Raw genomic sequence first — 13228 nt, 5'->3', positions numbered from 1 at the left:
TGCCATCACACATGCAGCTCATAAATTGACCCTGCATAAATTTGGTGCCTGGAAGAAAGAAAACAAACGGAACAAAACCTGTTTGGGAAACAGCCCTTTTTGCTGAATAAAACTTATCAATTGAAAATATGTAAATAAGTCCCTCCCCCATCTAATTTTCACTCCCTCACACCCATTTTCCATACTAAAGGAATCCAAACCAGACTCCCCCTGATGCCTTACACCCACTTTTGGAGAAGCAGAGTATGGAATACAAACACAAAGCAGATTGCCTTTTGTAGCACCTTTCCTGTGAACTTACCCAGGCATTTCCCAGCATATGTGAACATAAAATAAAACACACCAAAAAATAAAAGCAAGCTAAAAATAAACATAACAGAGGAAATTAAAAATGTTCCCCTGGTTCAGCATATAGCCTGTACCAAGTTAAACAGGAGGGACTGTGGCCCAGTTTAAAAATGCAAAGAAAAGGATGAAAGCTGGGAGACTTTTGCATCTCCTGGGTGGAAATGTGTTAAAACATCTGATTTCTGGATGACTTTATAAGGTTGTGATTGGGAGCAGAATGCACAGAGAACCCCTGAAACCCCTGATCTACTGGTGGAGACAGCAGAGAAGGGCTGCTGGTGATGGCAGTGAGGACACTGCACTGCTTTGGTCTGCAAGTGCTCTGCCAGCCCTCAGCACCTTGAGTGGGCCCAAAGCAAAAGGAGACGCTTTGTTCAAAACAAGTCCGTACTTTTCTAGAGTCAAACACCTGTTGCATCCTGACCTGGAGAAAGTTCTCTGCTCTTCAGCAGCAGCTCATCATGTTCCATAAACACGATCTCTATGTTTTCCCCAGCCTGCAAAGCACGGCAAGATCCTTCAAGATGAAAGATGCTACAGAAATACCAACCTGTCATATATTTATTATTTTGGCAATGAGCATTTCTAGGCTGAAGGCAGAAAACCTCACTTCTTTGTTGCTTTTGTTACTGTCCTTTCTCAGGTTATTTTAGGAAAGCCCTTGCACGCACGTACTGTGTACATGAGGCTGGGTGCGTGCAAACGGTCAGTTCAACTCTCTACAGGAGGAACATGGATGTTCTGTGATCTTTTACAGTCAAATGCCTCTAGCCTCTGAAGATTTTCTATTCCTGGACTTTTTATAGGGGATTTCCCCCCCTGCCCACCACCAGAGTCCATCTACTTTATATGAAATTAATTGTTAACCTTTAAAAATACTGCCAGGCATTTCTTCTGGAGATAGAACAGGTTTTAAAAATATAATAAAAGGGGAATACTTTAATGTTTTCTGACTTAACAGAGGAGTATCCTTTATTATTAGCGTGGCTACTCAAGGCTGTAAGCCTAACCTCCTGCCCCAAATATTCAAGACTTCAGTTCTGAAGATCGATACTCTAAATAGAATTTTCTACTGTGAAAACACTGGGAATCCTATTTGCTTTGAGTATTTGCTAAGGGCACGCACATATCCTGCAATTCAGCATATTGCTGCAAAGTCAAGGCCATGGGGAGACCATGGGAGGGCAACAAGAGGAAGAGGAGACACAAGGATCCTGCTGTGCCCCTGGAAAAGGCACACGGCTTGGTGTGCCTTGGCAATAAGGGAACTGCCTTGTACTTCAGCTATAATGAGACTTTTATGAGGAAAACATCTATTTTCCTCTTTATTTGCCCCTATATGGGCATCTCCTCAGCCCCAGTCAATGCTCAGCCACGTCCAGTGAGTCTTTTCCTCCTTGCAGTCACTTCTCAGGGGAAGGGGGAAGCTCTCAAGCAATGAGAACGCAAGATTATTTTAAGGGATGGGAAAATGTAATTGAAAAACCACATCAGTTGGCCAGGGTCTCAGAAGCATGTGAGTACATTGCTGTAACAGCTTACCAGGAGGAAACACGCTGCATTTCAGGTGAACACTGATCTTTTAATGTAAGGTTGAGAATAATATTTATATACTGACTCACTAAGATTTATGTTTCTTTATAAAACACACATGCACTTTAAAAAAAAAAAAAAAAAGGCAACTTCAAGATATTCATGGCTTCCAGAACTCTACATAAATCAATTGTACCACAATCCCACAGGCTTTAAGACAAACACATGCACACACTCATTTGTTTTCAGGGATGTTCACCCATCCAGGCCATCAATAGAAGGAACATGACAAGGACTGCAATGAGACGACCCTAGACAAAACCCTTCTGTGTTGAAGAACCCCAAAGCTCAATTCAAAAATCAGTATTCCCAGGGGTGTGGCTTGAGTACTGGCTGAACTGGAGCCCTGGATCAGCACATGCAGGTAATGTCAGCGAGCCTGGGATCCAAAAGCAAAGCCAGACCTGGCAGATTTAAAGTTCTGAGCCCGCTGCTGGCACTATCACCACATTCAACACAGCAGTGTGAGAGTCAGTGAGGGGCCTGGATAGACCAGGAGTGAGAACAGAGAGGATGAGGAGAGCTTCATCCCCACCTTCCTCAGCATGGGAATGACCAGAATGGATGGAGATGGAGCTTGTGAAGTAAGTGCTGAAGAAGCCAACGCTTCAGCTTTAGCAAAAACTCCCAGTGATAACTTCTCAGGCATTTTCAAACTTCTCTTGCTTTTCTCACCAGGAATCAGCCCTTTAGAGCAGTTCTGTATACATGCAGAGGCCATGCACAAAATCTGATTTTTGCCTTCCCGCTCCCTCCAGCAAGATAAGCAAACCAAGACTCATTACATCAGATCTTCCAACAATACCTCAAAAGCCACCTGAAGATAGTCACAAAGCACTCAACGAGAAGTTAAAACCCCCAGAATTCAAACACAAACTCCCAGAGGAGAGCAGTAACCCTGGGTGGCCACATGCCCTGAGGGGACCATCCATACCTGTAGCACTGGTGGCCACATCCCTCCTGGTGCTGCAGGAGGCAGGTGGTGAGGGGAGCAGAGAAGCCAGGCTGAGCCAGGGTCCGCAGGGCCACGGCTGCAATGCCCACAAGGGGAGAGGAGAAGTTGAGAAGCACCGAAGCAACCTGGGGGGACGGGTCCTCCTGGCTGTGGCTGACATTGATGACGAGGGGGTTGTGCTGACAAGACAGCTCGTGCATCCCTGTGAGACAAAGCAAAGAAAGAAGTGACTGGTCCAGCTCCAGGCATTTGCTTTCGGTTCACATCTGCTCCCCTCACACGCCAACAGACCAGCTTGGAAGGCAGAAGGCTCTGCAGGGAGGGCAGGGGACAGCAGTGACGATCACAGCTGTGGCTCTGGGTGTCCCCGCTGGTGTCACAGCCCACAGGTTGCTCACCCAAAGAGTGGTTCTGTCCATCTGTGTCAGTCAGCTGGACGGTGACCACCGGCTTGTGCCGCTGGCCTGGGAGAGTGCCAGAGGAGGCCAGGAAGAGCAGGAGAGAGGAGGGCACTGCAGGTCTCTCAAAGCAAACCTAGGAAAGAGGGATTGAGACACTCTGAGAGCAGGCACACCAAATACAGCTTCTCAGAGCCCAAATAGGCAAGAAAGAGGGAGCAGTAGGACAGCAGGAGCAGGCATAAGGGGTCAAAGACCTTGCGGGGTCGCAAAATGGTTGCAAAGGTAGGGAGGAGGAAGGAAAGCAGCCAAAATAGTCCTTTCCCTCTGGATTTCCCTTCTTCCTTTTACAAGGCTTCTCCTCACATATTCAGTCCAACCTTGACATAAATTTAGGGCATCTTCACAGCACTTAGATTTGCTACTCTTGAAATTGAGCAAGATCTGGAAAACCTTTTTCCTGCTCCCCCTTCACCAGGCTCGGACTCCCACTCCACCCAAAGCCATCCAGGCAAGTGAGGTGCCCAGAGAAAGCAGCAACCAGCCTTGTCACCTAATATTTCCAGCTAAAAAAAAAAAAAAAAAAAAAAAAAAAAAAAAAAAAAAAAAAAAAAAAAAACAGAAAACCAAAAAAAAGACAAAAAATAAAAACAAGCCCAAAGAATGTCCCCAGTACCCACTGCAAGAGCAAACTGTCCACCAGCCAACACGTGGAAAGATTTGTGGGAGGAGCCCTGCCTGCTAGGAGAGCCAGCAACTTGCTACTTGTCTGCAACCCTGAAGGCAGCTGGAAGTAGCTGGGAAACTCATGGCATCAATCATGGCAGAGCAGATGTTCTCTGGAAGTAAGAAGACAGAAATATTTTTCTCCCCCACCCTGGTGCCCCCCCTTTCCCCCAGTGCCGAGATGTGTTTTGATCAAGATCCGCCTGATATGGTGTGTTTGTGGAATGCTGGCGTGGTGGAAGCTCAGAAATTCGAGGCAAAGGTGTATTTGGAAAGAAGACAAGTCCTGGCTGGCCAGGCACAGCCCGAGGAGCAGACTGTGGGAACGGAGGGGACAACCACGCAATCTGTGATGGCAGCCTAGCCTCAGGGTGGTTTTTGCCACATCAGGCATTGTTCACACATGGGAACAGGAGAAAACCTTGGGCTTCAGCCCAGGGGTCCCACCCTGCAGGGAGGGGCTCATCAGCAAAAGCCCCATGAGCAAGGCCCCACTGCTGTCTCCTTGCTCCCTTAGCCAGGTCTTACTGGCTTACAGGGCTGCCTAGCTGCAAGGAGTGGACCAGAGGGCTCAAATGTTTTTATTTGGGATATCCCCACTCTCTTCCTTGGTGAGATAACTGGAGGAAGAAGGAAAAGAAACAGGAAAGCAAGAGGGGAGGAGAAGAATGAGAGGAAAGTCAGCAGTGCTCACAGACAAGGAGCCCTCCAAGACAGAGCTACAGCTGTGAAGTCCCAAGGACCTGGATGAATTTTACCCAGCCTCCAAGTGTGGGTCCTCGGGGGAGGAGAGGTAGTTGGAGAAGTCAGGAGAGGCTTTCCTTCAACTACACATCTTGAGGTGGAGAGCTGTCTTTCCCTTCCTACAGTGCATCTCTGTGGGGATGAAAGGCGCTGGCCCCAAGCAGCTGCCTTGATTAACCTCCCAATCCTTTTTCAGCACATACTATGTGCTTGCCCACAGCAGGCTATCCTCTCTAATTTTTCTCCCTCCCTTTCCCCCTTTCTGACTTAATTTCCTGCATTACACATCCTGACTCGCTTACAAGTGATTTTGATGTCTTCCCTCATCAGGTGTATTAAAAACTAAGAACAAAGCATGGCTGGAGGTCGGCAGATCATAACGATTCTCATGTGAGACAGACCCAAGGGCCATGGCAGGTGCCCCATTCAGTGGCACAGACATACATACCTCTTGCCCCCAGCCTAATTACAGCACGACAGCAAGCATGGAAAAACACTGGCACTGCTTTTCCAGAGCAGTTGTGGATCCCCTGGAAACATTTAAGATCTCCTGGGGCTCTGAGCAACCTGGTCTACTGGAAGGTGTCTCTGCTGATGGCAGTGGGCTTTGAACTCGAGGGCATTTAAGCTCCTTTCCAACCCTAACAATTCCATGATCTTTTCACCCAGCCGTTCCCCTTGTTTATTGATGCCACCTCTTCAGAAATGCCATAGGAAGTGATTCCTGCCACCTGATGAGTTTTGTGGTGCAGCTCTAACACAGGTGTGACAGCTTTAAAATGGCCCTGGGAGCTGGTGGGCACCAAACACCTTGTGCATGTGGGTACACATGTGCATCAACTGCACCATTCCTGTCTGGGCAGGCAGCTGTGCTAGGCATATTGTCAACAAAAAGCCATCTTTCCTAAGCCAATATGTTACCAATCAGGCAAACTGGTTTAAAAAAAAAAAAAAAAAAAAAAAAAAAAAGGCGCATATTTATTACTAGTCCATAAATAATTTTATGGGCGGAAAATAATAGCACTCCTAGAGAGAGCATGGAGAACCAGTAATGAAAGTCTTCAGTATAAACATCCATAGAGGAAGAGAAGTGACCACAAGCTCCAATAAAACTGTAACATGTTTTAACCCCTGTGGAGAAGTGGAAAGCAAGCTTTCATCTAGGTAAGGCCGAAGGGGAGGATTACTGCTCTCCCTTCAGCAAAGGAAGAAAGGAGGAAAGGTTTGTCATGGCCAGAGACTGAAGCCACAAAGTGGGTTGTGAGCACACAAGCAAGGAAGAGAGGGAAAATTAGAAGGAGCTTAAAGGAAGCTGTTTTGTAGAGACAGAGGATTTCAGAGCAGTACACCCACATTTATTGACTGAGGTTTGATGATTCACCGAGCTGTCCGAGCATCTGGGGAAAGAGGCCCCCTCTAGAGAACCTTGAACAAAACAGGGAAAGCTGCCCCTCAGAGCACAGAGGAAGCAGCATGCCAGAGCCTGGCTTTCCAGCAACACCAGGCAGCAGCCACAAAACCTCTAAACTGTGCCTGTGGTCAGAAACCCAATGCTGTAAAAATCCCAGTGGCCTGACCCTCAGCCCTCCTCTGTCCCTCTCTTCTACCTGCTTCAACCAAGGAGTTTGACCCTCCAGGGGCAGCCCCTGAGCCCCTGCTTGGCTGCAGGACCAGCATCCTGGGGCACAGAAGGGCCACCTCTGGTCTGCAGTCATCAGAAGGACCAGCCTACAGCTGGTTGCTGTGGGCTTAGGGTGCTCAGCAGCACCCTGGGGTGCTCAGGACCCCTCAGGATGGCAGAAGATATCCATGCCCTCTGCTGCTCTTCCCAGCCACGGGGAACAAAGGCAACTAGGACTTTAAACACAGCCTGTACCTAGCCTTTGGGGTACAGGTACACAGCTTGGCTTCAGGGGAGAGTCAGGAGCGAGTTGTTTCTCAGCCTCAAGGCATTTCTGTGGTATTTTGGTTTCATGTACATTTGGTTTCTTGGCAATCTGCCCCAGGATGGCTTTGCTCCTCACAGTGGGAACGGGGCAACTATGTAAGATCCAGACACAGGTATTTGGGGATTTACAAAGAGTGCAGCAGCATATGGAGTAGTATGTAAGTGAAGGTTTTAAAGGTTGCTGTAGCTCCTACAGGACAGAAAAGGAAGGGGTCTGTCACCAGAGCTGAGTAAAGACAAATCCTTTGTGCCTGACCACACACCCTCACTTACCTTGAGCCAAACTCCCTCACGGCCCAAGAGCATCTTCTCATTTGGGTCCTGAGCATTCTTCTGGCTGGGGGCACAGGGAAACCAAGCAGCCTGCAGAAGGTCCTTTGGCACCTCAGGAAGGTGGGATTTACATACCTGAAAAGAGGGATTTATTTCGATCCAGAAGGTTGCAAGGAAAGGAGAGAAAAACAGCACCTACAAAACTTCATAGAAGATTCAACAAATGTTAAGAAGGACCCCAACGTGGCTCCTAGCATGAAGACAGTTTGGATGTGGCTTCCTAAGTGACATCTCACTGCCCACACACGTGTACAGAAGACTTTCGCTATTTTGGAGCGCTGCAAATGTGTTGTTCAAGCATCTCATGGTGTCTGTGGGGCTGAGTAACAAATGAGTCAAGCTGTGAGCTGGTAGGTGAGACCACAGCATCCTGATTTTGGCTGGGCTCAGGTGTGATTCATTTGCCTGAATAACACTCTTCTGTTCCATTCCATGCCCTCTGGCATTCCCACAGGCCTGGCAGACAAAACCTGGGAGATACAGGTGTCGTTGTAAAGGAACAGACACCTGAGCCCAAGGCACCACATTGGACATGTATATCTGGGCAGTTTAACCATGCTGCAAGTCTCAGGAAAATTGTTCCTCATATCAAGTCAGTAGAAACACACGTGTAAAAGGGCTAAATATGATCTCTTTACATATTTCTTGCCTTTCTTCAGCTTGCTAGGAAAGAACATACACACCACGTTAACACCAATCAGGCAAAATCCCCTCCAGGCTCTGCTCCAAAGCCCATATGAAAGATGGAAATTCTCCCATTGATTTTTCCTTGGCTTCAGATCAGAGGGCTTGGGAGCAGTACAGATGCTGGTGTGTGCGTGATTTCATCCTTTCAGGCCCTGACCTTATAAGGTATTAGACGGACGGGATGTTTTTAAGCCAACAGTAGGACAAGACACATGCTCCAAGTTGAGCATTTGGCTGGTGGGATGGGGTGGTCTCTGTTCAGTGAAATGCATGGCTGGGGGAGGTGCTCCCTGCCAAGATGAAGCACCTCTCCATGAACTGCAGTTCCTGAACTCCGGGACTGGTACAAGAGGACTGTGAGAAATGCCCAGGTCATCCACTCAGTCCCTGGTTGGAAAGGTAGTAACTGATGAATGCTTCCAGAGCTGATTTTGTTTGTGCTTTCCCCAGGACAGACTTTGCTAGAAAAGTTTTTTATTTTTTTGCCCATGCCTTCACTCACCTTCACAACAGGCTCTCCAGTGACTAAGGAAGCAGGGCAGGACTTTGCATCCTGTTGGGAGGCATAGGCTCTCACTGCCCACAGATCCACGTATCCCTCAGGAGTGTATGGACCACAGTCCAGCATGCTGCTTGTCTTCTCAAAGGGCTCACACACACCATCCCCATCATGAACGTAGCACAGGCTTGGCTCCCCTGCAGGGAGAGCAGGGATGAGATGTTTACAAACCAGGCTCCAGGCACACACACACCTCCTCCCGTTATAAGAGGTCTGATGTTTCATTAGCCCAGGGTTTTCCCCACCACAAGGGCCTGACAAGATCCATGGATCACTCCAGCTGTTGTGATGAGGTGCCTGGCCCTCTATCTAAGGAGCAGAGTGAATAATGTAAAGTTTTGACTCCTGCCTCAAAAGGAGTCAATCCATTTGGACCCGTCTCAATCCAGCTGGACTCACCGACACAGTTGAAGCCTTTTTCCTTTTTACACTTCCTGGAACAACCATCTCCATCCAGCAAGTCCCCATCATCACATTCCTCCTCCAGGCTCCTAAGAGGGAAACAGCCAGATGTATTGTTACCACCTTTGACTCAATACCCCTGTGCTCCTGCTCAGTAATGAGTGAGGGTCCCTTATCTTGGTTCTGTTTCCACAGAAGCAGTTCAAAAGGAAGAACTCCACAATTAGATAAACACCTTGCCAGGGGGTAAAAAGAGCTTAAAGTCACAGCATTTGGGAGCAGACATTATTATACTGGAACTTTTCTATAAGACCTGGGGCAAGAACTATGGGAGAATAGAAGTAGAGAATTAAGCATGAGGAAGAGAAGACCAGTTTCTGGAGAACGCAAGTGTTGAAGGCAGGAGATTCTGAAATGGGGCTGGGGTTTCAGTGGGAGCTGGAGAAGGGAGAGACAGAAGGTTCCTCTCCCTTTCCCCACTCTGCTAAGAAAACTGGTTTCAAATGAAAGTGATCCCAAGTATCCTGGAAGGTGAAGTCTGAAAAAGCTTGAATATGGAGATCTGAAATAATTATCTCCCAGGCAGAGCAGGTGAAGCATTGGGCTCTCTCAGTGTAGAACTGGTGCATCCCTCATTATCTGGGGTCTCTGAGAAGAGACTGGACAGCTCTCTAAAGAGAGAGTGTGGGACTGTGCTTGTTGCAGAACCTACTCCTGCAGGGCCCTGTGCAAAAAGTTACACAGCCCACTTCCAAAGGCAGATCCTTTGGGTTGGACCCTGCAACAGCTCACTGAGATGGGCCAGAATCCAAACACTGAGGTAAAAAGCAGAAGTTCAGGTTGGACCCCTCATGCAGACCACACCTCTCAAAAAGCCCATCTCCATCTCCTATGCCCATGGCATTTTACAAAACACAAGCTCTACAGCTCAGATTTTGTGCAGCATTTTCAGCCACGTGCCCATGCATGGAGGACCCACCTGCTGCTTCCCTTTGGGGCAGGATGACCTGACAGCTTAAAGAACTCATCTGAGAGCTTGAGTTTTCCAACTTACGTGGTCACCTTCCCATCCCCACAGTAGGGTGTTCCATGCACAAGGACGAGTGGTGGGGAGGCTTCTCCTGAGGTTGTCCCAGAGACTACCTGCACCTGGTAGTGGTACACCTGCCCAGGTGTGACTTCCCTGCAGGAACAGAGAGAGCTTGAGGGAGCAGCAACATCTGCATTGAGGTTTGCTCACCACAACTATAGACATCATGTATATATATCCATGCAGTACCACAATCTGATGTGTCTTCCTAAGACACAGACACATCAGAGGCAGAGCCTGTGGGAAGAGAATCTCTTTTAGCTCACAGTGCTTATTTCTCAAAGGTCTGAGCCGGGGAGAAGTGTCATTAGCTTGAGCAATCATTTTACTTGTTGCATTGATGGAGAAACGTAATTTTATGGGTTGTACTGATGGGGAAGATGTTTCTGGGTTTAATAAGCTCCTTCTAGTTAACCAAGGGTCGTGCTGGCATGGTGGGTCTGCCACACACTTGCTCAGTGGCACTGGATGCAATAATTCCCAGAGCGGCGGGGACAGGAGGAAAAACAAACCAGAAACAAAACCTCCAGGGGTTCAAAGAGAGAAGACACAGGGAGGTCATCAAAGCTGACTCAGCCACCCCTTCAGCCCAAGACAGAGCAGCTGAGTAACTCACGTGTCGGTGAAGTGGCGATGTGGCTGCAGGGGGCTGGCAGGGGACCCGTCTGCAAATGGGGGCTCACGGAGCACCCGGTACTGGATCAGTCTGCAGGCTGAGCACAGGGAGCTGTGGGGCCTGGAGGTCAGCAGGGCTGTGTCTATCTCCATCCTCTCATCAAAGGTGTAGATTTTAACTCCAGACATCTTTTTAGGGATATTCAGCTTCACAGTAAAGGGGACATCGCAGAAGGTGTCCAGGGGGCCCAGGTGGATGGACTCCCCCTGCTCTGTCAGGATTTCAATGTCAGACAGTGCCTTGGGAGAGCCTGTGGAGAGGTACGTGGTCCAGAGGGTGAGGGAATCGGGGTAGACAGGGTGCAGGAAGCGCAGCTCCAGGATGCAGCCGTCTGGCTGGGGGCACGGCACAGTCATGTTCATGTCATACAGGTGGAGCTCTGGACTCCAGGCCTGCAGACTGGGCTCACAGGGCTGATCCACATCTGGAGGACCTGGGACAAGGAGGGAGCTGGTGAGAACCAGGGGACAGCTGGCTTCACAGGAGACCCACAGGGTGATCTTCCCTGTAGGTGCTCATGCATCTCTGGGGTATAACTGCACACCTGTGTGGGTTTGTCAGGAATGTCCTAGACCTGGTGGCACCTGCCCTAACATCCTGGAAAGCAATAAACCCCACTGCTCTCCCAGCTCCTGGGTACCTGGACATACACACAAGGCTCAGCAGACCTGGTGTCTCACAGGCCTCTCAAATGGGAGCACTGCTATCCACACTGCAGCTGCAAAGATCTAGGGACAGCCTAGACACAGCTGAGGAACATGAAGCTTGCTCTGTAGCTTCACAGGTGCATAAACTTTGCCAAGGGCACCTGAATGCTCCAAGCAGAGCAGAAGCTATGCACTAGCATATGCTGGGACAGGTCATAGCCAGGAAGGTACCAGGCCCAAAGCAGGGAAGCAGGGCTGGAAGGCTGTTTTTCCAGAAGAACATCCAGGACAGAGCCCAGGCTAACCTCAGAGCCCCAACATGCCTCCCCTGATGGTGGATTAGCATGCAGCAAGAGAAACGGAGTGCTGGCCTTTCAGACTCAGAAAGGATCCCTGGAATTTATCATTCTGTAGGTAGAAATACCCTTGTCTTCATTAGCCACTGGAAGCATTTCTTAGGGCCCAGCAGCAATTCAAAGCCTTCACACATTTAAGACAAGTCTAAAAGTTTCTGAAACCCACAAACTCTCTCCTTTTATCAGAGCAAACAAGCAGTCGTGACAACTACAGACACACAGAACCACGTCCTGTGGCTCTGCATGGCTCAGCAGCAGCACGTGCACCTCACACATCTCCCAGGACCAGCTCCCCATGTCTCCTGCCTTCTCTACCCTGCTCCTGGAGGAGCTGAGGCAGCAAGAAAAGCCCAACAGCTCCTGTGGAAACTGTGTGACCCTGAAAGTCACCACTGTGCCCACAAGGTGGGTCTCCAAACCAACGTCTGGGTCTCGGCACAAGAGAAGTTTTAACTCCCGGGCTAGGGAAGAATGGACTGCCCAGGGCTTGGCATACACTCAGTGGGACTCAGCACAGAGCTCCTCTTGCTCTCTTTGGACAAGACTACACTAAACTCTGTGAATGTCCCTGAGGCTTTGAATGAGGTTCCAAGATCTATATTTTAAGCCTGATTTCTGTTAAAGGCTCCTCCCTTAGGTCAGTATTTCTCAACAACACCTGTCTGAACAATGGTTTGGGTAAATATTGGGGTGCCAGTCAGTTTGTCCAAGGCCATCTAGCCATTACCAGGTTTTTCCTGGGCACCAGGAAGCCCTTCCTGTACTACAGAACCCTTGCAAAGGGAAGACAAGAGTTGCTCTGAAAGAAATTTAAAAAAATTATTCTTTTTCTTGTACCAGAAAGATTCTGTCTGGGGACTCACAGACAAGAAAAGAGAGGAAACATTTACCTTCTGCTTCTTCTGGAGTCCAGTAGCCAGAGGAATCACAGACCCGAGGGGAAGAGGCCTCGTGCACATACTGACGGAAGGTGCCATCCTCAGCACAGCTGTCACACAGTGTGTCCTGCTCCCTGCTGACAGAGCACACACCTGGCATGTCTAAGGAGGACCAGGTAACTTCCCACCCACATCTGTCCAGGTCGGACCACCCAGGAAGTTGGAAAAGCAGAGCTAAGGTCTCAGAAACTCCCTGAGTAAATAATTGCCTTGGGTTATACAACAACAACAACAAAAAGTTTATTCTATTCCATCTGTTGAAACACAGTTGGGGAGGTGCTTTTTTTTCTTTATCTGTTGTAACTCCAGGAGGGAGGAGCGGCTGCCTTTCTGATAACAAGGCAGCTGTTGAAACCAGGTGGGGCATTCTTATCTCTGTTCATTGTTCCACTACCCCCATGGGGATATCTTCTGTTAATGGGCATTAAAGCTCACCAATGACATGACACATTACATCATCCTGTTGTAAGATGCTCTACCCAGGGAGGAGGAGCCAAACCATCTTTGCCCAGGTAAAAGGAGCAAAAAGTGTCACCAGACATCCAGCGTTCCCATGGGATTCCCAATGGAAAACCAGACCCATCTCTGGACCATCTCTGCTTCCAACAAGACTATCCTCTGCTTCCAACAGGACCACATCTGCCACTCCAGGAGGGCTGACTTTGGACTGTTTCCAACACCCTGATCAACAGGGTGTCAGGTTGTATTTCTGTCTCTGTCCAGGTTTTCTAGGATTTCTTGTTGTTTGCTTATTCTTTTGTACTTCAACATTTGCATCTTTAATATCCCTAGTAAAGAACAGCTATACCTATTCCCCAAATCTTTGCC

At 48.6% G+C, this 13228-nt stretch overlaps 1 protein-coding gene across 1 annotated transcript in view; it reads right to left on the bottom strand.

Annotated features, from left to right (window-relative positions):
- Positions 1-13228, bottom strand: part of PAPPA2 (pappalysin 2) — a 90553-nt gene that overhangs the window by 38459 nt on the left and 38866 nt on the right. The window contains exons 6-13 of the mRNA XM_066324712.1: positions 12353-12474; positions 10400-10892; positions 9748-9876; positions 8691-8782; positions 8235-8428; positions 6986-7120; positions 3295-3430; positions 2876-3098 (exon numbers count right to left, since the gene is read on the bottom strand). Coding sequence (XP_066180809.1) covers positions 2876-3098; positions 3295-3430; positions 6986-7120; positions 8235-8428; positions 8691-8782; positions 9748-9876; positions 10400-10892; positions 12353-12474 — 1524 coding nt within the window. The remainder of the gene's footprint in view (positions 1-2875; positions 3099-3294; positions 3431-6985; positions 7121-8234; positions 8429-8690; positions 8783-9747; positions 9877-10399; positions 10893-12352; positions 12475-13228) is intronic.

Source organism: Sylvia atricapilla, chromosome 9, assembly GCF_009819655.1.
Source record: "Sylvia atricapilla isolate bSylAtr1 chromosome 9, bSylAtr1.pri, whole genome shotgun sequence".
NCBI lineage: Eukaryota > Metazoa > Chordata > Aves > Passeriformes > Sylviidae > Sylvia > Sylvia atricapilla.
Note: the sequence above shows the minus strand (reverse complement) of the source record. Positions and strands in the feature narration are given on the sequence as shown.